General features: G+C 48.3%; 1 protein-coding gene across 1 annotated transcript in view; it reads left to right on the top strand.

The window, feature by feature from the left end:
• The window catches only part of LOC132832669 (protein CutA homolog), a 37,708-nt gene extending 12,686 nt beyond the window's left edge, over positions 1 to 25,022 (top strand). Inside the window, exons 3-7 of the mRNA XM_060850752.1 lie at positions 970 to 1,118; positions 4,301 to 4,360; positions 6,204 to 6,249; positions 20,895 to 20,944; positions 24,519 to 25,022. Coding sequence (XP_060706735.1) covers positions 970 to 1,118; positions 4,301 to 4,360; positions 6,204 to 6,249; positions 20,895 to 20,944; positions 24,519 to 24,618 — 405 coding nt within the window. The 3' untranslated portion in view covers positions 24,619 to 25,022. The remainder of the gene's footprint in view (positions 1 to 969; positions 1,119 to 4,300; positions 4,361 to 6,203; positions 6,250 to 20,894; positions 20,945 to 24,518) is intronic.
• Positions 25,023 to 25,574: the final 552 nt, after the last annotated feature.

The following is a 25,574-nucleotide window of genomic DNA, read 5'->3' as shown; positions in this document are numbered from 1 at the left end:
CTCCTTTTCAGAGGGAGGATGCTTCAAGCACATGCCTCACCCACGTGAATGTAGCGTGCCAACTTTTTTTATTGATTTTCAGGATGTAGGCTGAACCAATATTTATTGCCCTTGAGAAGGTGAGGGTGAGCTGCCTTTTTTTTTAAGATTACTTACAGTGTGGAAACAGGCCCTTCGGCCCAACAAGTCCACACCGACCCGCTGAAGCGCAACCCACCCATTCCCCTACATTTACCCCTTACCTAACACTACGGGCAAGTTGACATGGCCAATTCACCTGACCTGCACATCTTTGTGACTGTGGAAGGAAACCGGAGCACCCGGAGGAAACCCACGCAGACACGGGGAGAATGTGCAAACTCCCACACAGTCAGTCGCCTGAGGCGGGAATTGAACCCGGGTCTCTGGCGCTGTGAGGCAGCAGTGCTAACCTTCTTGACCCACTGCAGTCCACATGTTCCATGTAGACCCACAATGCATTAGGCAGGGAATACGAGGATTCTGATAACTAAACTAGCAACCCGGTGGCTCAGTGTTTACACTGCCGCCTCAGAGCACCAGGGACCCGGTTTCGATTCCACCCTCGGGCGACCGTCTGGTGTGTGGAGTTTACACATTCTCCCCGTATCTCCATGGGTTTCCTCCCACAGTCCAAAGATGTGCAGGTCGGATGGATTGGCCATGCTAAGTTGCCCATAGTGACCAGGGATGTGTAGGCTGGGTGGGATCAGCCATGGCAAATGCAGGGTTATGGGGAAAGGTGTGGGAGGTGAGAGTGGGTGGGATGGTCTTCGGACGGTCGGTGGGCTGAATGGCCAGCTTCCATGCTTGAGGGATTCTGACCTGCAGATCCCATTAACTGCAGCACCCTTCAGAAATCAGAAAGAGTCTGTACACTCCTGTACCTCAGATGTTGATACTGTTGAAGGTCAGTCTGCTGACCCTCCCTTGTTCTCTTCTCTCCTGTAGGCTCTGCTGTTCACACTGTTGATGTTCTCTGGCCTGAGGAGCGTGGGCTTGAGACTGTTCTCCATGGCGACTGAAAGCTACGTGTCTGGGACCCACTCTGCGGCCTTCATTACCTGCCCCAACATGGAGGTTGCTAAAGACATTGCAAGGTGAGACTGACTATCCACGGCGAGACTGACTATCCACGGCTTTCCAGTTCTTGTGCACGCGTCTGTACGTAAGGCCATGCAGCTGGTTCTAAACACTTTCACCCCTGCCCTCATCCCAACCACTGCTATTACACAAATAGCGTTGTAGATTCGTCCCACATGGGAGTCCATTTAGTCCATGTTAGATGTGCCAGCTTTAAGATACATCTATATGACTGGTCGCACTCTCATAATCCTTTGATGTGGGGCCGGCAGTTGTTCTCCCCTCAGTGGGCACGGTGACTCAGTTGTTAACACTGCTGTCTCACGGTGGTGGGGACCCGAGTTTGATTCCACCCTCAGGCGACTGTGTGGAGTTTGCACCTTCTCCCCCTCACCTGCGTGGGTTTCTTCTGGGTGCTCCGGTTTCCTCCCACGTTCCAAAGATGTGCAGGTTAGATGGGTCAGCCATCCTAAATTACCCCGTCATATCCAGGGATGGTGCAGGCTAGAATAATGTAAAGGGGGTAGACTGTGGGAGCAGGGTCTGGGTGGGATGCTTTTCAGAGAGTCTGTGAACACTTGATGGGCCGAATGGCTTGTTTCTCCGCACTATAGGCTATCTGTGATTCTGTGACCATTCTTCCAATTTCCTTTCGGAAGTCACCACTGAATGCACTTTCACTGATCTGTCAGTCAGCGCATTCCAGGTCACAGCAACTCACTGCACGTTTTTTGTTTGTCTCCTGTGCGGTTGTAACTTTCTGCCTTGCGTTCAACAAACCAGCATTACAAAGATACTGTTTGCGGTTCGCCATTTCATCCTGCTACGATGCAGTAGCAGCATGGAGTGGTACTCTCCATGCAAGATTAAACCACCAAACCAAAATAAAATGTTCCTCTTACCTCTAAAATTAGTTCCTCTGAAATTAGGAATTGGTATACGAGTTTCAGTGCTGGCATGATGCCAGGTATCTAGGCTATACGTCCCAGTGGCTGATGGATCGTATGAAACAGCAAGTGATTGCATCAGGCAGAGCACTTACTATATTCAACCAGCCTGTGCTTGCAAATCATGGAGCTCAGTGTCCAACATTAAATGTGATTCAGCAAATCAGGAAAAGCACCTACTCAACAATCCAGGTTGTGCTAAAAATTATCCTCACAATCAATTTTAAGATTAATGTCGCCCGCGTACGCCTGCTAGAAGTTGCACATATTCACATCCAGGGGCCTTGGGCTTTGCAAACAGGAAGCCTGTGTCTCGGCCTTGCTCCTTGGCGAACTGAATAAAAACAGAGGGAGCCTTTTCCTGGGCACTCTGCGTGGCAATACCTTGTTCAATCAGTGTCAACTTGCTTGGTTTGAATGTAAGTGAAAATTTGGATGACCTTGTTTTACTGGCATGCTCCATGGTGACACCTTTACCTATCACATACCACTTTCCAGCCAATCAACCCCTTCTTCTTGTGCGCTTGTACAGGTCGTTGTGGTTTAACACGCGTTTCATTAAACACGGATTGGCTATAACGTGATTGATGAATTGTGGATGCTGTTCGGATAACGCAAACTTTCTGCTGATTGGGTATAGCAATTTTCTATAGTGGTTTTATACAGCGCAATTTTCTGTAGTGGTTTTCTGTTGCAGAGGAGCCCAACTGTCACATTATAGCACAATGAGCTGTAACTGTTGTTCCTTTTGAGATCTGGTATTCTTATGATGATGATGTGACGAGTGCGAGATGAAAAACTTCAAGAACTTTTTTTTTCCTTCTCTCTTCTCCACCCCCCCTCCAATTCTCAAGCAACCATTTAATCCCTACTCCCTTTTTAACTCAGATATATCACCTCATTTTTCCCGACTTTTGAACTCTGTACGTCTCTGTCGGCCAACTTAATCAATAGCACCTTACAGAATCCTTTGGTCCTCGGAACTAATCTCTATGGCTGATAGTTTAGAATTACCTGCGCCTTTGGAGACACTTCCCTCCCTCCAGGCCTGGATCCAGACTGCTGAGTTGTCGAGTTCGTCCAGACAGAATCCTCGACGTCACAATTGCCCATTTTCTTCTGAGAAAGTAACTGTGTTTCCTCTCCATTTCCTTTCTCAGACCCTCTTTTAAACCAGCGCCCCCCGTTCCCCGTCTCTCTGATTCAGTGTTGTTTCTCGGGCTTGCTATGGGAAGTTTGGCTGCCGCGCGTGAAGCAGATACCCTTCAAAAGCACGCTGCTTGTCTTGGAGCACTTTGCAACACTACACTCCCCGCCCAAAAACCGAGACTCATTGTACCACATAAATAAATTCTGTCTTTGATCGAACTTCATATCGTACAAGTACGCCAGAGAATTGCAACCATGGGGCCTGCAGCATTGTAAACAGAAATCTCCTGTGAAACATCAAAAATAGCCAGGAGTAGGCCATTCGGCCCTTCCAGCCGCCTGCTCCATCATTCCGTATGATCATGGCTGATCATCCTCTTCCTGTTTTCTCCACATATCCTTCTATCACCTCAAATATAAGAACTATATTTGGGTGCTCCAGTTTCCTCCCACAGTCCAAAAATGTGCAGGTTAGGTGAATTGGCCATGCTAAATTGCCCGTAGTGTTAGGTGCAGGGGTAAATGTGGGGGCATGGGTCTGGGTGGGTGCGCTTCGGCGGGTCGGTGTGGACTTGTTGGGCCGAAGGGCCTGTTTCCACACTGTAAGTAATGTAATGTAATCTAATCTAATCTAAACTATATCTAGTTCCTTGTTGAAAACATCCCATGTTTTGGCTTCAATCAGATTTCTGTGGTGTAGTGAATTCCACAGATTCGCCAATCTGTGTCTCTTCATCTCAATCCTGAATGGGCCTATCCCCTCTCCTCGAACCGTGACACCCTCCCCCCCCCGATTTCCGAACTCCCTGATCACCCCTCCCTGTGTTTACCCGTGTCTAGTCCTGTTGGAATTTTATAGGTTTCTACGAGGTCTCCCATTTATTTTTCTCAGCCCCTTTATTTTTTAAAGCATTGCAACTGCTTGGCAAGACAAAAATACAGGCCAGCTTAGAAATAAACCATTAATTTATCAAGTCAATCAAGCCCTTTTGATCCCATCACAAATCCCATTACAAATCGAACTTGGAGCAGTTGACTGAAGTAATTCACACTTTGCGGTGCACAATGAGCATTGACATTCCTCGCTGTGTTTGATTCCCCAGGGGTGTTGTACAGAAGAAGTTGGCTGCCTGTGTGAACATTGTCCCACAGATAACTTCCGTGTACGTGAGTCTTTTCATCCAGGTGGGCGGGTGTTACGGGCGGAAGGATGTCGTCAGATTCGGTCTGCGTTCAGCACGTTTTCGCCACGGGGCGAAATGACCTTTAATCCCATTTACCTCCCACTATCCCTTTGACCCCACTTCCATTTACCCAATCTAACCTTGAATGATATCAGGCATCCACTCACAGCCCTGAGACCAGTAATCGGTCAATCCATTTTCACAGCGTTGCTTCATTTGCCAGTAGATGAATAGAACTCCCTTGCAGCAAGATCATTTCACCTTATGCAGCCAAGAGGTGTGACCGTTGCCAATAAGACTGGCGTGAGTTATCTACCCCTGACTGTCCTCGAGAATGTAACAGTGAGCTGCTCTCATCACCCACTACAGTCCGTGGGGCATTGGCACACCCACAGTGCTGTTAAACAGGTCCTGTCAAGGTACTGTACCTTGACTGTGGATCAGTAGCATGGTGGTCATGGGCCAGAGACCTAACCAAATAATGGGAGCCATGGGTTTAGAATCCCTCCAAGGCAGTTGGGTGAATTTAAATTCAATTCGTTGGGTTAATTTTGAATAAAAGGCTAATCTCAGTAATAGTGACTGTGAAATCACTGGGCATTGCAAAAATTCATTCTCTGAAGTTATTTTGATGACGGAATCTTCACATGTGACTCCAGACCCACAGCAGTGGGGGGGGACTCTTAACTACCTAGAACTGTAGCAAGACACTGAGTTGCATTCTAGCAGGCACGGTGGCTCAGTGGTTAGCACTGCTGCCTCACAGTGTCAGGGACTCAGGTTCGATTCCAGCCTTGGGCGACTGTGGGTTCATAGTCTCTTGAATGTAGTCACAGGTAGACAGGATAGTGAAGAAGGCATTTGATATGCTTGTCTTTATTGGTCAGTGCATTGAGGCCAGGAGTTGGGAGGTCATGTTGGGCCTGTACAAGACATTAGTTTGGCCACTTTTGAAATACTGCGATCAACTCTGGTCTCCCCGCTGTCAGAAGAGTGATGTGAAGCAGGAAAGGGTTCAGAAAAGATTTACAAGAATTTTGCCAGGGTTGGAGGGTTTGTACTACAGGGAGAGGCTGAATACACTCGGCGTTGTGAGGTTGATGAGTTGCTCAACCTCCTCGCGGGAGCAATACACTGGGGCTGTTTTCCCTGGAAGGTTGGAGGTTGAGGGTTTTTAGAGGTTTATACAACCCTAAGGGCATGGGGGAGAGAGGGTTGCGGGGGGGGGAAGAGCCAATGTTTTCCCCAAGGCAGAGGGATCCAAAACCAGAGGGCATAAGTATAAAGTGAGGTGGGAAAGATTTAAAAGGGATCTAAGTACCAACATTTTCACGCAGAAGGTGGTACGTGGATGGAATGAGCTGCCAGAGGAAGTGATGGAGGCTGGTACAATTACAGCATTTAAAAGCCATCTGGATGGGGACATGAATAGGAAGGGTTTAGAGAGATATGGGCCAAATGAGACTCGCTTAATTTAACACATAGGGTCAACGTGGACGAGTTGGACTGAAGGATCTGTTTCCGTGCTGTACATCTCTATAACTATGTGCCAGATTCAGAGGAGTTTACTGTTTCGTGTCATTGTCCCATTCCATCTACTGGGAACTTGCTGTGAGCAAATTGGCTGTCGCCTTCCCTGCATTACAAATGATTCATATTTCAAAAAGTACTGCAATCGTTGTCAAGTGCTTTGAGATATCCTCAAGTAGAGAAAGATGCTTCATAAATGTGATATTTCTTTCCATCGTGGGAATGGAAATTTCATTTGCACACATGTCAATTTAGTTGCATAATGTTTTAATTTTTTTTAATTTACCTCCAGATACGAATGGAAAGGAAACATTGAGGAAGACAGCGAAATTCTGCTTGTGAGTTTTCAGATTATAACACAATGTTTGACCAGCTTGATAGCAATTGTGCATAATTACAGGGTCCTTACTGTGGTATGATATTTCAATAGGCTTCACACAGGAAGTCAGATCTGAGTAAGCCAGAGGAAGCGAAGGGCTGCGGCCGACGGTCTGGTCAGTGAGAGAGAGAGAGAGAGAGAGAGAGAACTTTGAAGATGTGCTGTAGGAACAGAGGTTTGGGGAGAGAGAACTCCAGAATGTAAGCAACTGACCTGTTACCCTTGGAGTTAAAGATACTGAAACAAGAGTTAATAGAGCTGGAGAGATCATGACATTGGAAGAAGAGTCGGTTATTCAGCCCCTCGAACCTGCTGTTCCATTGAAACTGATCATGGCTGATGAGCCACTTCAGTGCCTTTGACTCACACTATCCCAGAACTCTCTATGAAAAAATTATTGTCAAGTCTCAAGTACTCTCCTCTGGGCTGGAGAGTTTCACAACCCTCTGATTTAAAAACTAAAGTTCTGTTGTCTTGGATTTAAGTGGTATTCTTTTTTTTTAAATTTTTGCCCTCGTTCTAGACTCCCCAACCGTGGGAAGCTTTCATTTCCCCTTTTTTTATCCCTTTGTGCATTTTGTAGGTTTCAATGAAATCACCTCTCGTTCCGCGAAACTTCAGGCCCAGTTGACCCACCCTCTCTTGATCGAACAGTTCTGGGACCAAAACTGCTGGACCTTAGTCGCATTCCCTCTCTGGCAGTTGTATCTTTCCTGAGACCAAAACTGCACGTCACTAAAATCCCGCACAGGTTTCCATAAAGATAGATTAAAGAAACAATGCTGCTTTCAGCTGATGGTGCAGGGACAAAGGGTGTTAGGTCAGAAATGCAGGGGAACAGAACATGGAACATAGAACAGTACAGCTTGTTACAGACCCTTCGGCCCTGATGTTGTGCCGGCCTTCTATCCTACTCTGAGATCAGAGTCGAGAGCGTGGTGCTGGAAAAGCACAGCAGGTCAGGCAGCATCCGAGGAGCAGGAGAACTAACATTTCAGACATAAGCCCTTCATCAGGAGTCCCTTGTAGAGAGAGAGATGGGGAACTTCTTCAAGGTAGGCTTCCTTGGAAAGCGGTTTTGCAGTAGCTTTAAAATCAACAAAGTGAGGACTGCAGATGCTGGAGATCACAGGTGAGAGTGTGGTGCTGGAAAAGCGCAGCAGGTCAGGCAGCATCCGAGGAGCAGGAGAGTCGATGTTTCGGGCATAAGCCCTCTTCTGAATCAAACTAACCTACATACCCTTCAACTTACTATCATCCATATGCGTTGCTTAAATGTCCCTAATGTGTGTATCTAATGTAAAAAACCTTGTCTATGCCATTTGTGCTCATAACCTAGAAGTCGGTTTGTAGAAGCAGAGATGATCAGTGATTTCCAAAAGCACTTGAGAGAAATATACTTGCAGGACTACGGGGATAGAAAGGACTGTTCTAGTGACAACATGGCCACACGGCCTCCTACTGTACTGTAATGGCCGTAGTTCTGATAACTGAAGGCACAGCGGACGGGTGAGAGGACAGAGAGAGGAAGGCCGGAGTAGCTGGTAAAGTACATGAATTGTGAAGAGACCTCCCTGCCCAGAGAGCACGGTGATAAGGTGGAGTCCTGTCTCACAGGGAGTGGTTAAAGTGAGTCGTATGGATGCTGTAAGGGAAAGCTGGGCAAATAGATGAAGGTGAAGGAAATAGAGGGATGTGTTGATTGAGTTGGGTGAGGAAAGACCGGAGTTCTCTTGAGTGGAGCTTAAACACTGGCTTGGTTGAGTGGTCTGTGTCTCTGCTGGAGTTTTTATTTATAACTATCAGCAGGTGGACAAAAATGAAAGCTGAATATATTCTGACGTATTCAGCAGAGGAGAGAATACAGGAATATAATTACTCTAGACCAGGCAAGTGTTCACTGAGAAGCGTGATTGCAATTTTACCTATTGTGGAGAGTCAGGCAAAAGATTCGGTCTCTTATCGTCTAGCAGTTGTGTTGTGTCGAAAGCGGTGATCAGAATCTGCTGAAGTTCAGCTTGTTGGTTGTCAGGTCAGCTCTGACGATGCGTTTCTTACTTTCATTTTCTTTTTATTTTGACACGGAGTGGTGTACCATTGGGCCGCAGGTGAAACTGGAAGCCTTCGGTTCAGCAGGTGCAGTGATAGCATTTCAGAGCGGTCAAATTAATTGGGTGGAAAACGGTGATGGAAACCACAGCGGGTTGACTGACTGGAGGTGTGAAAGTAGAACTTGCTGCAAGAGCAGGCCGTTTAGTCCAACTTCTGTATGCAAACTCCCCACAGCAATCTTCAGTCCCTCTTTATTTCACTTATCCTCCCTTTCCTTTCTCCCTCATGCACATGTCTCGCTTTCTTTTAAATGCTGTTGATCTCAGTTGCTCTGTGCAGCTGCACTTTCCATATTTTAACCTCTTTGGACTGTGAGACTTTCTTTTAAGAATTCACTGTTGGATTCATTGGTGACTGCTGTATATTTATGACAACACCTTCCTCCCCAGGCTTTCGTCCTTGCAACCTGTGAAAGCAATGTCAAGCCCACTTTATAATTTTGAAGAGCTTCATTGTGTTCTCATCTCTGCCTGGAAAGAGGTTTCAGGTAGAATCGGGTCCTGACTAAGAATTAACCCTAAAGGTTTCATTTCTGTGCCCTGCCCAGAAGTGTCACAGACCTGGAGCAGTCATGCGGTCTCTCTGTCATTTTCTTTTTCCCTCCCCCGACACGTGACCAGACCCACTGAACATTTTCAGCATTTCCCAGTTTTATTTCCGATTTCCAGCCTTGGCAGTAGTTTCAATCGGTCAGAAAGTTCTCCTAGCAGCAGTTAACGTGCGTTTTCAGAGGGGATAGATTGAGTGGAGATTACTCCACAGGGTTTGAGTTTCTGGAAGACATGTCCATAAAGACGCTTACCAATGTTTATAGATGCACCATAGAAAGCATTCTATCAGGATGCATCACAGCTTGGTACAGCAACTGCTGTGCCCAGGACCGTAAGAAACTACAGAGAGTTGTGAACTCAGCTCAGTCCATCACACAAACCAACCTTCCCTCCATTGACTCCATCAACACGTCTCACTGCCTCGGGAAGGCAGACAACATCATCAAAGACCCCTTCCCACCCCGGTTACAATCTCTTCCAATCTCTCCTGTCATGCAGGAGATACCAAAGCTGAAACACACGTACCAACAGATTCAAGAACAGCTTCTTCCCCGCCGTTATTAGACATCTGAGTGAACCTTTCAAACTTCAGGCTGAATGTTGACCTCACTCTTTGTGCACCTTCTCTGCAGCCGGAACATTGTATTCATTGCTTGTTGTATTAACCTGATGCACTTTGTATGCAGAACATGCAAAACAACACTTTTCACTGTACCTAGGTACATGTGACAAATCATGAAACAAGCGGTGATGTTACCTGGTTAGCCAGTGTCTTAACTTTAGTTGCTCCAAGGCTATCACCTTCTGTTGTAAACTCCTTTTCATTAGGGTTAGCTCCTTGACAAATATTGGTAGTATTTGGTCACGTTCAGTTATGAGGGATACAGTCATCCGCTGCCATAATTTTCATTGTAAAATTGAGACTTGGCCTGAGCCACTTTTGTCCAGATCAAAGGAGCTCAGAGAAGTAGGTTTGACCTGGAGTTCTGGAAGAAACGAAAGACTTGGCTGGGGTAGGGGGAGGGAGTGAGAGAATCATGCCAGTACTGAGTCGTAACAACAGCAGGGAATCATTCTTGGGACACCCCTAACGATAGTGGTTGGACCTGTTATCTTAAACGTACATGCTGCATCTCACCGACAATGCGTGGTGTCTTAACCACTTTCATCCCACAGCCGTGATCTTACAGAAAGGCAGGGGGAGGCCCAAAGGGCTGAATGGCCTACTCTGGCTCCTCGTTCTCCACGTGTTTGCCTGCAGAACGTAACGAGTGTTGGCTCTTTGAGGAGTGGAGTTGACCAGGCACACTCAGGGAATTGAAGGCAGAGACAGGGGAAGGATCGACTGAGTTGGGGTTGTGGGGAGGGGGGTGGTTTAAAGTGTGACACTGGGTACGAATGCTCCTTGACTTCAACATCGTTGAAGATTGGTCGTGTGTCGTGTTAGGGAGTGGCATATTCCAATCTGGCTGGGTAGCCCTCCCTGCTCCAGATCAGTTCCCACTCCCCCAAAGACGATTCGTCCTTCACTCCCCTCATGGCAGAGTCTGGGACCAGAGGGGCACAGACTCGGGATAAAGGGACACCAATTTCAGATGGAGACAAAGGGGGAATTTCTTCCCTGAGGGTTGTGGATCTTTGGAATTCCCTGCTGCGGACAGGGCTGTGGGGACAGAGCCCTGGTGTATATTTAAGGCTGAGAGAAACAGATTCTTGACCATTCCGGGAATCAAGGGTTACAGGGGAAAGGGCAGGAAAGTGGACGTGAGGGATGTCAGGTCAGTCACGGTCCTATTGAATGGCTGAAGCGGGCTCGAGGGGCCGAATGGCCCACTCCTCGTTCAGGTGGCCTTGGGATGTTAGCGTAGTGCAGGACTTCACCCCTTGTGTGAGAGCAGAAAACGCAAGGCAGACGCAAGGGAGCAGATACATCTGTGCCCTCACACCGCAGATAAGGGAATGTGTTCCCAGCAATTCTCACCCCTGTTTAACAGAGATTCCCAGCAGCCACAGTACTTTGGACTGCTGTCCTGTTGATGGTTTGTCATTGATTTGAGTTCTCTGGGCATTCTTAAATGCTTGAGCCAGACACGGGACTCCATAGACTTTGCCGTACTGCACGGTGTCAGCCCGAGTACAGCTCGGTTCTATTTAAATGCAGCGTAGCAGAGGCCCAGCACGGACCTGTCCCGTCACGTAGGAGACAGCCTCGGGCAACTGTCTGTGTGGAGTTTGCACATTCTCTCCGTGTCTGCGTGGGTTTCTTCCAGGTGCTCCGGTTTCCTCCCACTGTCCAAAGGTGAATTGGCCATGCTAGATTGCCCATAGTGTTAGGTGCATTAGTCAAACCGCTCCTCACCACCCTGCCCCAGGTTTGATGTGAAGGCTCCTGCTGTGACTAATCTCTAGCGTGACGGACTCCTACTTCAGCTGGCGCCTGGTCAGATCGCAAGGGCATCATCTGTCACTCCCGTGGGCTGGGAGGGGAGGTGGGGAGGGCGTTAAGGCGATGAATCATTTGGCGACATTTGTGGCACCGTCTCTTCGCTCGCCAGCAAAAGACAGAGAGAAATTGCATTTCTGTAGCGCCTCAGGTCATATCCCCAAACGTCTTCTGGAGCCAAGTGAGTTGCAGGCGCTGTTCTATTGGGGGAAGCGCGAGGTTGATTGATGCAAGGGGAGCAGTGCAGTCATGACCAGATAGTTTGTCTCCGTTGGTGTCAAGTGTCGGGAGATCCGCTTCTGTGTCATTGGTCAGCGTTGTGTGCTGGTGTTGGCGGGCCTGGCTGCTGTATTTGCAGCGTGCATATGGGGAGGTTGCCCCTGTCTCACAGTCCTGCCTCATGGATACATCGCTGGGTCAAAATCCTGCACGCTATTGCCAGGAGCACTGTGGGATTCCCTCCAACAGAAGGGACAACCGAGGATGGTTAATAAATCCTGGCCTTACCATCGACAGCTGCATGCTGTGAAATAATTTTTAAATAAAATGCTCTTTGGTGGGGCGGGGGGGTATTTTGGGTGTTCTGGCTGTGCAGTGATAATTTCCCTACCTCTGGATCAGCAAAGCCAAGTTCAAGTCCCACCTAGAATCCCTACATCAAGTCTGCACAGACCCTCCAAAGAGCATCCCATCCTACCTGGATCAACCCTCCTGCCCTACCCCTGTAACCCTGCATTTCCTCTGGTTAACCCACCTACCCTCCACAACTCTGGACACTGTGAGGCTATTCAGCACAGACCATCCACCCGGCCTGCACAGCTTTGGGCTGCACCTGCTCTGGAGGTGTTTAATAACGTCTCTGAACAACTTGATTGAAAAAAAAATAAAAGGAAAGTGGGCGGCACGGTGGCACAGTGGTTAGCACTGCTGCCTCACAGCGCCAGAGACCCGGGTTCAATTCCCGCGTCAGGCAACTGACTGTGTGGAGTTTGCACATTCTCCCCGTGTATGCGTGGGTTTCCTCCGGGTGCTCCTGTTTCCTCCCACAGTCCGAAGGTGTGCAGGTTAGGGTGGATTGGCCACACTAACTTGCCTGTAGTGTTAGGTGAAGGGGTAAGTGTAGGCAAATGGGTCTGGGTGGGTTGCGCTTCGGCGGGTCGGTGTGGACTTGTTGGGCCGAAGTAATGTAACATAATGTAAAAAAAAAGGAACATACTCTTTGGGGCATTGTAAGAAAGGCCATGAAAGGTGTTATCTAATTGCATATCAGTCTTTTTAATTCACCCATGGGATGTGGGCATCGTTTGTTGTGCCAGCATCTATTCCCCATCCCTAGTTGCCCTTAAGAAGGTGATGGTGAGCTGCCTTCTTGAACTGCTGCAGTGCATCTGCTGTCGGTAGACTTGCAAGGCCATGACAGAGGGAAAAACCATGACTGAAGATGCTGGAAACCAGATTCTGGATCAGTGGTGCTGGAAGAGCACAGCAGTTCAGGCAGCATCCAAAGTGCAGCGGAATTGGCGTTTCAGGCAAAAGCCCTTCATCAGGAATAACGTCGATTTCGCTGCATTTTTGAATGCTGCCATTACAGAGGGAATTCCATGATTGTGAACCAGCCACACTGAAGGAACAGTGGTAAGTTTGCAAATCAGGGTGGTGAGTTACTTGGAGGGGAACTTGCAGGGGGGTGACGTTCCCATGTGTTTGCTTTCCTTCTCCTTCTTCTAGATGGAAGTGGGCAGGGGTTTGGAAGGTGCTGTCTTAAGTCGAATAGCAGAAAGCCTTGTAAAACCCTTGACCGATCTTCAGTCAGTGCAGAGCTGCCTTCAGGCTGACCTGGGCTGGCCAAGCAGAGTAAATCCTGTGATTTGTAGTGAAATTTGAAGCACTGAGCCTTGAAGATATAGTGAAGTTAAAAATCGGAATAATTAGTAGGGTTCATTTCCGTTCAGTGCCATTTTAAATATTTCTGTCAGTGCATTGACACAAGTTCTCACTTGTGCTGTGTGGCTTTTATGTCCAGACTATGCAGGCAAGTAGCTTGGTTAAAGACAGCAAAGGGAGGAACCTTTTCAGAGCAGTTTGAAGCACGCTGTTAAAGAAATAGCACATGTGAAGGCATGTGTACGGTCAGGGAAGGCTGAAAGCTTTCTCACAAAGCTTAATAAGCTTTGGGTAAATAGTTATCCAGGATGTCCTTTGAGGCTGGGGGCAGAGAGTGAAGGGATTACAACAGATGGAGGTGTGTGTAAGAGCTGGGAGATTAATCTTAACACCTTCTGCAGTCATACAGCAGGGAAACAGACCTTTCAGTCCACGCCGACCAGATGTCCCAAACTTAACTAGTCCCGTTTGCCAGCATTTGGCCCATATCGCTCTCAATCTTTCCAATTCATGTACTGTCGAAATGTCTTTTAAATGTTGTTAACTGTACCTGTCTCTACCATTAACTATATTCAATGATCCAGCCTCCTCCTCCTCCTGTTGGGGAAGAGAATTCCAAAGAGGCAAATCATCGGAGAAAAGGAATTCCCCCTCACCTCCATCTCAGATATGAGGCCCCTTCTTTTCAAATTGTTCCAGATCCTTCCACATGGGGAAACATCCTCTCAGCAACCACTCTGTCGTGTCACCTCTAACGCTTCTAAGTTTCGATCGTGTGGTAATGTCTAGTGACGCTGACCCAGGGGGACATGAGTTCGAATCATACCATCCCACCAATAAACTGCCAGCCTAATGGACCTGTGAAACCGCTGTCAATTGTTGTTAAAAACCCATCTGGTTCACTACTGCCCTTAGGAAAGGAAACATGCCATCTTTATCCAGCCTGGCCTGCCCACACTAAATGATTGACTCTTAACTGCCCGTTTGGCAGTGGTTAGTAAATGCTGCCCAGGGTTGCCCACATCCCATGATCAAAGATGGCAGAGCAGCTGTGTAGGGCTCTGGTGTCATATTCCGCTCTGGCGTCATAGAGATATACAGCACGGAAGTAGACCCTTCGGTCCAACTCGTCAATGCCGGCCAGATATCCTAAATTAATCTTGTCCCGCTTGTCAGCACCTGGCCCATACCCCTCTAAACCCTTCCTATTCATATACCCATCCCGATGCCTTTAAAATGCTGTAATTGTACCAGCCTCCACCACTTCCTCTGGCAGCTCATTCGATATACGCACCACCCTCTGTGTGACAAAGCTAGGTCCCTTTTATATCTTTCCCCTCTCACCCTAAACCTATCCCCTCTAGTTCTGGACTCCCCGACCCCAGGGAAAAGGCCTTGTCTATTTATCCTATCCATGCCCCTGATGATTTTATAAACCTCTGTCAGGCCACCCCCTCAGCCTCCGACGCTCCAGGGAAAACAGCCCCAGCCTGTTCAGCCTCTCCCTGTAGCTCAGATCCTCCAACCCTGGCTACATCCTTATGCATTCTTTCCGAACCCTTTCAAGTTTCACAACAACTGCCTGCAGTTTCAGATTTTCACAGGCAGCATTTGTTGGAAGCAAAAATCAAAAGTAAAACAGTGCAAGGGCTGGAAATATGACATAAAAACAGATGGTGCTGGAAGGGCACAGCAGGCTGCTCAGCACTTACAAAGGGAAGATTTGGGTGATTGATTTGTGCATATGTTCTACGTCAACCTGCAGGTTATTGAGCCTAGTGTCCTCTCAATGTTATATCTACCTCCGATCCTTTATCCTCCTTTTTTTCCATCTTCTCGAGTTTCACTTCAATCAGTGTTTTCTTGGGAAAGGATTGCACCGTGAACCATTGCCCGAGCCTTTTTTCCATGCTTCCTAACTGAGCTTTCCGTCATTTTCTGATCTTCCAATAGATTTGAGACCGTGAGACATAGGAGTGGGAGTAAGGCCATTTGGCCCATCGTGTCCACTCCACCATTCAGTCGTGGCTAATGGGCATTTCAACTCCACTTACGACACCTTTCGACACGTCTGCAACAGCTTGCCTTTCTGTAGCTCCCTTAACGCAACGAAATGTCCTAAGGGACTTCCCAGGCGCGTCAACAGTTTGACCTTGGACCAAAGATGAGGGCAGATAGTCCAAAGGTTGATCAAAGAGGTAGATTCTGAGGGGTGTTTCAAAAGAGGTGGGGGAGGCCATTCCAGAGCTTACGGCCTGGGCATGTGAAGGTGTTGCCATCAATCATGGTACGAATGGAATCATAAAATCCCCACAGTGTGGAAACAGACCCTTCAGCCCAACAAGTCCACATCGACCCTCCAAACAGTAACCCACCCAGACCCATTCCCCTACCCTATTATCTTCCATTTACCCCTTCCATTTAATGCTCCTAGCCTACGCATCCCTGTGACACTGTTGCCAATTTCGCATGGCTAGTTCCCTGACCCGCACATCTTTGGACTGTGGGAGGAAACCGGAGCACCCGGAGGAACGTCGGTCCTGAGCTGCGGCCTGATGCTGAGTAGCATTGTGCATCTGGAGCGATTCTCCAGCTCTCCTGTGAAATGGTCTGACTCAGAAGCAGCACCTGGGGTAGGAGACAAGTGTGTCCGTGTGTGTGTGTGTCTGTGTCCTTTTGTCTGCAGCAGGACAGCCTTTGTAAAGCGAACACAAAGAACTACAGGTGCCAGAAATGTGAACCAGAAACCATGAGGAGGAGGTGCCGGTGTTTGACCAGGGTGGGCAAAGTGTAGTGTAACAAGTTTATTTGGAAGTACTAGCTTTCACAGCACCGCTCCTTCATCAGGTAGCTAGTGGGCAGGATCATAGGACACAGAATCTATAGCACAAGAGTGTCATGCAACTATGTATGTATTGAACTAACCTGGGTTGCTGTTCAGCCTTTTAGAGTGGATGCAGGTTTCGATTTATTAATATGTGAACAGAAACCAGAGAGTGCATGAACCTTGCGACTCCAGTCACCCTTCATCAGAACTGAAGGGACAGGGTGGAATTGATGCTGAATGCCTTCAGAGTAGATGCTGCCAGACCTGCTGTCTTTCTCCAGTGCTCACACTTATGCTTGGTAAAGTGAACAAGTTACACAGTCACACAGCCTGGAAACAGATCCTCCGTCCAACCGGTCCACGCCGACCACGTTCCCAAACTAAACTAGCCTGCACTTGGCCCCATACGCCTTCAAGCATTTCTTATTCATTTACTCCCGGGCACATTGGGCGGCACGGTGGCTCAGTGGTTAGCACTGCTGCCTCTCACAGCACCAGGGTCCCAGGTTCGATTCCAGCCTCGGGCGACTGTCTGTGTGGCGTTTGCACATTCTCCCCGTGTCTGCTTGAGTTTCCTCTGGGTGCTCCAGTTTCCTCCCACAGTCCAAAGATGTGCTAAATTACCCGTAGTGTTAGATGCATTCGTCAGAGGGAAGTTGGTCTGGGTGGGTTACTCTTCGGAGGGTCAGTGTGAACTGATTGGGCCGAAGGGCCTGTTTCCACACTGTAGGGAATCTAACCTAATCCAATCTTATGCGAATGTATTTTTAACGTTGTAACTATACCAGCATCCACTAGAAACTAGTTCCCTTTTAAAATACTGGCTGCCCATTGAGACCCTGGCTATAATGTTTGACTGGGGAGGATGGTATTTGTGTGGCACAGAAGTCTATTTGTGGTTCTTCTGTGGGGAATTTCAGCGAACGGAAAAGAAAGGAAAGGCTTGTATTAACGTTGCATTTCTCAAAGCTTCAGGTGCAGCTGAAGGAGTACCGTTGGAAAGCTGACTTGCAAGTCCTCCGACAAACAGCAATTACATAGTGATCAGTAAGGTGTTAATCCTTGAGGGGGAATGTTAGTCAGGAGACTGGGGTGAACTACACCTCCTCGTCACCAAACTAAGGTCCATGGGATCATTGGCATCTGTTTGACAGACCCGTATCCATACGTGAAATTAGTTGGCAAAGGGCCTTCCGAGGTTTGGAAGGGTTTAATCATAAATCTGTAGTCTAGCACCAGCACCGGTTCCTGCCTTTCACACCTGGACCCTTTCCCTGTCCAAAAACCAGCATCTGACTGGAGAAAGCCCAGACTCTGTGTTATTTTTTTCCTGATCAGAGATCATAGAATCCCGACAGAGTGGAAGCAGGCCCTTCGGCCCAATCAATCCACCTGACCCTTCGGAGAGTGACCCACCCAGATCCATTCCCCTACTCAACATCCACGGTGGCACAGAGGTTTCCACTGCTGCCTCACGGCGCCAGAGACCCGGGTTCAATTCCCGCCTCGGGTAACCGTCTGTGTGGAGTTTGCACATTCTCCCCGTGTCTGTGTGGGTTTCCTCCCACAGTCCAAAAATGTGCAGGTTAGGGTGGATTGGCCATGGGGTAATGGGTATGGATGGGTTGCTCTTTGGCGGGTCAGTGTGGACTTGTTGGGCCGAAGGGCCTGTTTCCACACTGTAAGTAATCGAATCCCTGAATGCCATGGGCAATTTAGTATGCCCAATTCAAAGGAAATACCAAAGGAAACCCACGCAGACATGGGGAGATTGTGCAAACTCCACACAGACAGGGGCCCGAGGCTGGAATCGAACCCAGCTCCCTGCTGCTGTGAGGCAGTAGTGCTAACCACTGTGCCACCCCAGACATACCTCTGGAGCACAGTTGGACTTGAACCCATCCCTCCTGCCTCCCCACAAAAGCCCTTCAAACCCCAGCTCTTATAAACAAAACCCTACAAGGGACCTGCGTTTCGAACACAGCACAGCATCCAGCAGACCAGGCAAACCACTGGTCTTCACGTCTCACGGGAAGGATGGCCCCTCCAACTACGTTCACCCCCTCAGGGTGTCCCTGCATGCCTTCCAGTCAGTGGAGTGTAGTCACCGTTGTGATATGGAAAACACTGCAGTCAGCTCTCGCGGTGCAGAGCTCCCTCACCCCCAACAAGGATAGTGTCCGGGATCTTTCTTTTAAAGTGATAGTGGGTAAATGTTGGAAAAGGCTGCTGCTGTTTTCAAAACAGCAGCACTGGATTACTTTTTTAACATCCTGAAAGAATAGAAGGGACCTTTAAGTGCCAACCAAAAGATGTACCTCTAACCATGAAAACCATCCTTCAGTTCTGCACTAGATGTGTCAGCTTGGATTAAGTGCGTTGATTTGTCACATGCGACGAGAGACAGTGAAAAGTATTGCTATCCAGACAAAGCATACCTTACATACGTACATCAGGGGAGTACAACAGAGTGCAGTATACAAGTTACAGCGACAGAGATGGTGCAGAGAAAGATCAGATCTAATCTATGAGAGGTCTGTTTGTAAGTCTGATAACGGCATGGAAGAAGCTGCCCTTGCAATTCAGTTTGTTGTATCTTCTGCTGGAAGGGGGTGAAACCGAGTAGAACCGGGGTGAGGGGGGTCTTTGATTATGTTGGCTGCTTTCCCAATGCAATGGGAAGTGTAGACGGAGTCAGTGGATCTTGTGATGTACTGGGCTGCGTTCGCAACTCCCTGTATATTCTTGTGGTCTTGGGCAGAGCAGTTGCCGTACTGAGCTGTGATGAATCTGCTTTCTGTGGTGCATCGATAAAAATCGCCGAGAGTCACGATGGGCATGCCAAATTTCCTTAGCCTTCTGAGGCAATAGAGGTGTGCTTTCTTGAACTGTAGCGTTGACGTGGTTGGGCCAGGATAGATATTTACCCCAAGGAACTTGGAAGCGCTTGAGCCCCTCTACCGCAGCACCATTGATACAGATGAAGGGCTTATGCCCGAAACGTCGAATAACCTGTTCCTTGGATGCTGCCTGACCTGCTGTGCTTTAACCAGCAACACATTTTCAGCTCTGATCTCCAGCATCTGCAGACCTCATTTTTTACTCGAGGAGTGTGTCTTTCACTCAGCTTCTTGAGCTTGATGACTAGCTCCTCCATTTTGTTGACATTGAGGGAGAGACTGTTTTCTTTACACCAGTGCTGTGGAGCTGGTTTTGAACTTGTGACCTTCTAACATGGAGGCGAGGCTGCTGACCACAGAGATGTTCAGAGGTCATTTGTTCCAGACGACGGATTTCAGGGTTGAGTTTCTCAGGGCTGTTTCATACCGCGTAGATTAACTCCAGGAGAATTGAGTCAGAATCGTGTTGCACTGGTTTGTTTCGATGTACCTTAAGTACAGAGGGTTGAGGAAGGTGCAGTCATCCCTCAGTGTTGAACTGAAGTGCCTGCTTTGTTTTTTCGCATTTAGGGATTAGAGTCGGTCTTAAACCCAGAACCTTGTGAGTCAGAGTTGTGCGAACTAACATCTGCTGCATGTCCTACACCTAGTGTCAGCCCCACTTGGAATACTGCGAGCAGTTTTGGATCTTGTATTTAAGGAAGACTGTGTTGGCATTGGAGGGGTTCCAGAGGAGTTTCACAAGTATGACCCCAGGGATGAGGGGGCTTGTCACCTGAGGAGCCTGTCCCTGATGGAGTTTAGCAGGCTGAGGGGGAATCTGATTGAAACGTGGAGAATACTGAGAGATCTGGATAGAGTGGGTGTGGAGAAAGGCAGCACGGTGGCTCAGCTGCTCGCACTGCTGCCTCATAGCGCCGGGGACCCGGGTTCAATCCGAACCTCGGGGCCATTGTCCATGTGCAGTTTCCATTTTCTCCCGGTGTATGTGGGTTTCTGCTGGGTACTCCAGTCTCTTCCCACGGTCCAACACTGTGCAGATTCAGTGGGCTGGCCATGTTATATTTCCCGGTAATGTGCAGGCCAGGTGGATTAGCCATGTTGAGTTATGGGGGGGAGGGGGGGCAACGGGTCTGGGTGTAATGCCCTTTGGAGGGTTGGTACAGACTTGATGGGCCTAATGGCATCCATCTGCACTGTCGGGATTCATTGGAAGGCTCTGCCTGTATCCTGTGAAGTTGTATGTGATTCTGTAGGGCACTTCCACCAGTAGGTGAGACTGGGACCCGAGTGTATAACCTTAGAGTGAAGGGTCAGTCCTTTACAACTGAGATGAGGAGGAATTTCTTCAGCTGGAGGATGGTGAATCTGTGGAACTGATTGCTGCAGAAGGCTGTGGTGGCCAAATCATTGAGTGTATTTAAGACAGAGATCGATAGGTTCTGGATTAGTCAGGGGATCAAGGGTTACATGCAGAAAGCTAGTAGAATGGGGTTCAACCGCCATCGAATGGTGGAGCAGACTCGTTGGGCTGAATGGCCTATTCCGCTTCTCTTCCGAACCAGTCAGCACACCATAACGTGTAGCTTTGGCAGTGTTGGGTGAGGGATGGATTTTGGTCAGGACCAGGGAGGGGGGTGAGACACTTGTTTTAGCAGCTTTAGTCCTGGGCTGCCATCTGTTTGACACCTCAGACAATGTCGCAGTGCCTCACCGCTGCACCTGAAGGTGTTGGCCTTGATCGTAGACTGAAACCTCTGGATTAGACCTCTCCCCTCGTGTCTCAGTGTCAGGAGAGACTTAAACACTCGGTCAGCTCACAAGTAAAACATGAAGTGTATGCGTGCCTCTTCAGAATAACAGTCGCCTTATTTGTCTTTTAAACAGATGGTTAAAACACGAAGCACTAAAGTTGGCGACTTAGCAGCGTACGTGCGGTAAGTGAGGGGACTGGGTTGGCCACAGGCTTGGAGTGGAGGAGGGCAGGGAGGCCGGGTAGGCTGTAATCATCCATTTCCCTCGTGCAGCCCATCAGGGTGATGGGCTGTTCCAACACAAGGCCAGGAGAAAGAGACAAAAAGTGTGTGGCACTGCAAAAGCACAGCGGGTCAGGCAGCATCCGAGGAGCAGGGAGAGTCGGCGTTTTGGGCATAAGTCCAACTTGCTCCTTGGCTGCCCCGTTCCACACCGCTGCTCATAACCTGGGCGGCTGTGACTGTTCCCAAAACACAGCCTGACTGCCACTCCTTTAGTGCCGCCCAGCTCACTCTGGAGGGCATTGTGCGTGTCTGTTGCTGGCGATGGTATTTCTGTCTGGTGCTCATCCCTCCCCACCCCACCCCACCCCCAAGTTGCTAGAAACATCGCATGTTAATATTGGCACGTGAATTTGTTACCTTTTAATTTTGAATGTGTTAATGTATGGAGTCAAGTGGCAGTCCAAGGGCTATATCCACACGGCTAGTATGACACGGCACAGGTTAACCCCAGGAGGTTCAAGCCAAGGGCAGTTCGCAGAGACTTGTGTTGTAATCCCTTTTGTACAGAAGATTAAGGAATGAGTCATATGGCATGGAAGCAGACCCTTCAGTTCAATTCGTCCATGCCGACCAGATATCCTAAATTAATCTAGTCCCATTTGCCAGCACTTGGCCCATATCCCTCTAAACCCTTTCTGTTCATGTACCCATCCAGGGCCCTTTTAAATGCTGTAATTGTATCAACTTCCTCTGGCAGCTCATTCCATACACACACCACCCTCTGTGTGAAAAAGTTGTCCCTTGGGTTCCTCTTATGTACTTCCTCCACTCACCTTAATCCTATGATCTCTCACAGGACTTTAGACTCCTCTACCTTGGGAGAAAGAGACCTTGGTTATTCACCCTATCCACACCCCTCTCAATTTTATAAACCTCTAAGGTTACCCCTCAGCCTCTCCCTGTAGCTCAAACCCTCCAACACCCTTGTAAATGTTTCTGAACCCTTTCACGGATATGGGACATTGGTGAGACCACATCTATGCTACTGTGCTCACTTTGTTACAGGAAGGATGTAAATGGTTTACCAGATTAATACCTGGAATTGGGGGATTATCTTAGACAGGCTAGTCTTGTACCACGGAGTTTAGAATGTGAATTGAAGGTTTATGGAAAATTACGAGACCCTAGGGGTCTTGAGAGGTTGGATATTCCCTGTTGAATGAGAATCAAGAACTAGGGGCCACCGTTTTAAAACAGAGGGTCCTGAGCCTTGGGAATTCTTTGCTCAGTTAAGTGGCAGAGGCGGAGCCCTTGACTAGCTTTAGGGCGATGATAGGTAGATCTTGATAATCCAGAGACTTAAAGGTTATCAGGGCAGATAGGAATGTGGATTAGAGGTTGCAATTCTATCATCTCTTATTTTACTGAATGGCAGTGTGGGTCTGAGGGGCCGAATGGCCTTCTCCTACTGCTTGTTCAGATGTTCTTTCAACCCCAGTAAATTTAGGTCTAACCTGGTCAACCCTTCCTGTTAGGGAGGCAGGTCCCTTTATCCCAGGTGTCAGCTGTGTGAACCTTCCCTGAACTCATTTCATGGAAAGCATACCTCTCTTGAGCTCAAGAGACCAAACTGTACACGGTACTCCCAAGTGTGGGCTCACCAATGCCACTTTCACACTCATCCCAGCACGGTGGCTCAGTGGTTAGCACTGCTCGGGGATCCAGGGACCCAGGTTCGATTCCAGCCTCGGGCGACTGTCTGTGTGGAGTTTGCACATTCTCCCCGTGTCTGTGTGGATTTCCTTCCAATGTGCAGGTTAGTGTGGATTGGCCATGCTAAATTGCCCATCGTGTCCAGGGCTGTGCAAGCTAGGTAGATTAGCCATGGGTAAACACAGGGTTCCAGGGATAGGGTAGGGGATGGGACTAGGGAAACCCAGTGGATGTGGTCTATCTAGACTTCCAAAAGGCCTTTGGTAAGGTGCCACACGGAAGGCTGCTGAGCAAGGTGAGGGCCCACAGTGTTCGAGGTGAGTTACTGGGATGGATTGAGGATTGGCTGTCTGACAGAAGGCAGAGAGTTGGGATAAAAGGTTCTTTTTCAGAATGGCAGCTGGTGACAAGCGGTGTCCTGCAGGGTTCAGTGTTGGGGCCGCAGCTGTTCACGTTATATATTAATGATCTGGATGAAGGGACTGGGGGCATTCTAGCGAAGTTTGCCGATGATCCGAAGTTAGGTGGACAGGCAGGTAGTACTGAGGAAGTGGGGAGGCTGCAGAAGGATCTAGACAGTTTGGGAGAGTGGTCCAGGAAATGGCTGATGGAATTCAACGTGAGCAAGTGCGAGGTCTTGCACTTGGAAAAAAGAATACAAGCATGGACTACTTTCTAAATGGTGAGAAAATTCATAAAGCCAAAGTACAAAGGGATCTGGAAGTGCTAGTCGAGGATTCTCTCAAGGTAAACATGCAGGTTGAGTCCGTGATTAAGAAAGCGAATGCAATGTTGTCATTTATCTCAAGAAGGTTGGAATATAAAAGCACCGTTGTGCTACTGAGACTTTATAAAGCTCTGGTTAGGCCCCATTTGGAGAACTGTGTCCAGTTTTGGTCCCCACACCTCAGGAAGGACATACTGGCACTGGAGCCTGTCCAGCGGAGATTCACATGGATGATCCCTGGAATGGCAGGTCTAACATACGAGGAACGGCTGAGGATCCTGGGATTGTATTCATTGGAGTTTAGAAGATTAAGGGGAGATATGATAGAAACTTACAAGATAATACATGGCTTGGAAAGGGTGGACGCTAGGAAATTGTTTCCGTTAGGCGAGGAGACTAGGACCCGTGGACACAGCCTTAGAATTCGAGGGGGTAAATTCAGAACAGAAATGTGGAGACATTTCTTCAGCCAGAGAGTGGTGGGCCTGTGGAATTCATTGTCGCAGAGTGCAGTGGAGGCTGGGACACTAAATGTCTTCAAGGCCGAGATTGATAGATTCTTGATGTCACAAGGAATTAAGGGCTACGGGGAGAATGCGGGTAAGTGGAGTTGAAATGACCATCAGCTATGATTGAATGGCGGAGTGGACTCAATGGGCCAAATGGCCTTACTTACACTCCTATGTCTTATGGTCTTATGGACTGGGTGGGATGCTCCATGGGGGGGTCAGTGTGGGCTCAATGGGCCGAATTGCCTGCTTCCACACTTGGCATTCTGTGATTCCACCCAAGCTATAAAGGCCAAGGGCCGTAGAAATTTAGATCTCTTCCACAAAATGCTGGTGAGGTTGGTGTTGCAGGCATGCGGTGGGAATGTCCAAATCCCGGATTGATACATTTTCATTGGGTGCGAGGCTTCCAAGTTCCGCGTGGGTAAATGAAGTTGGGGTGCCGGCCAACTTGATCTGGCTGAATGGCAAAGCAGGTACGATGGGCCGAACAGCCTCCTGTTCCCATGACTTGAATCCTTTCCAGTTCCTTAGAGCTGGTGACGTGTCGAGTGATGTTTCTGTGCTCCGTCTCCTCTCTCAGGTCGGTTCACCCTTATGACGTGGCGGAGGTTATCAGTGTACCGATCGACCAAGGGAACCCACCGTACATGAAGTGGCTGAGCGAGGTGGTGCCGGAGTAAAAGCCCTGAGCCCTTGGCCTGAGAGGAGAGAGAGAGAGAGACATCTTTCGAGAGCGGCTGCTCCCTCGAGCCCCGCGTTAGCTTTCATTTTTTGGTCCTCAAAGAGCCTTCTTCAGCAAATCTCTCCACTTCTCCTGCACTCGGCTCCCTGGTCTGATTCCTGCTTCCAGCTCACAGCCTGCCACAGCTGGTAGGGCTTTTGTGTGTCTTACCGTGTCCTCACTTTCGGGTGAGGAGACACTTGTGGCAAAGACTGTCACCTATAAGGGAACACTTGGTCTGCTCACTGTAATGAAGGGTGTGCAACGTGCTTCAGAGTATCATGTTAAATATCACGTGTGTGAACTTCACTAACAATGACCAGGTATTCCCTTTGTTAATTTCTAATTAAAATTTTGATCAGATTTAGTCCTCTTCTCGTATTGGTTCGCAATTTTTCATTGTGTGTAAAAAACGCAAAGAAACATGGATGTCATAAATCGGAAACAAAATGCTGGAAAAGCTCAGCTGATCTGTCAGCGTTCATGAAGAGAAATCAGAGTTAACGTTTTGGGTCCAGTGACCAGTCTCCTGAGAAAGGGTTGCTGGAACTGCCGAAATGTGAACTCCGGTTTCTCTCGACAGATGCTGAGCTTTTCCAGCAACTTCCTGTTTTTTTTTGTTTTCATTGTGCATGTTACCGTGACGTCTCCCACGGACAAGGAGAATGGAGGTTCCAGAATATGGTTGAGTGAAAATTGTTTTAACCAGCATTCTGGGTTCACCTGGTTACGTTTTATTCATCCAACTGGAAATGCACTCCTGCCGAAAAAAAAGGGTTTTTCTCATGGTTTTAATCAGGGAGTGTATATTTTTTTAAATGGCTTCACAGAACTGTTTGTTAGTTGCACTGAGTTCCACTATTCCTTTCCTTTAGCTCCATTTTGTCCAGTTTTTGTAGCATTCATCACTGTGGC

Source organism: Hemiscyllium ocellatum, chromosome 35 (genome assembly GCF_020745735.1).
Source record: "Hemiscyllium ocellatum isolate sHemOce1 chromosome 35, sHemOce1.pat.X.cur, whole genome shotgun sequence".
NCBI lineage: Eukaryota > Metazoa > Chordata > Chondrichthyes > Orectolobiformes > Hemiscylliidae > Hemiscyllium > Hemiscyllium ocellatum.
Note: the sequence above shows the minus strand (reverse complement) of the source record. Positions and strands in the feature narration are given on the sequence as shown.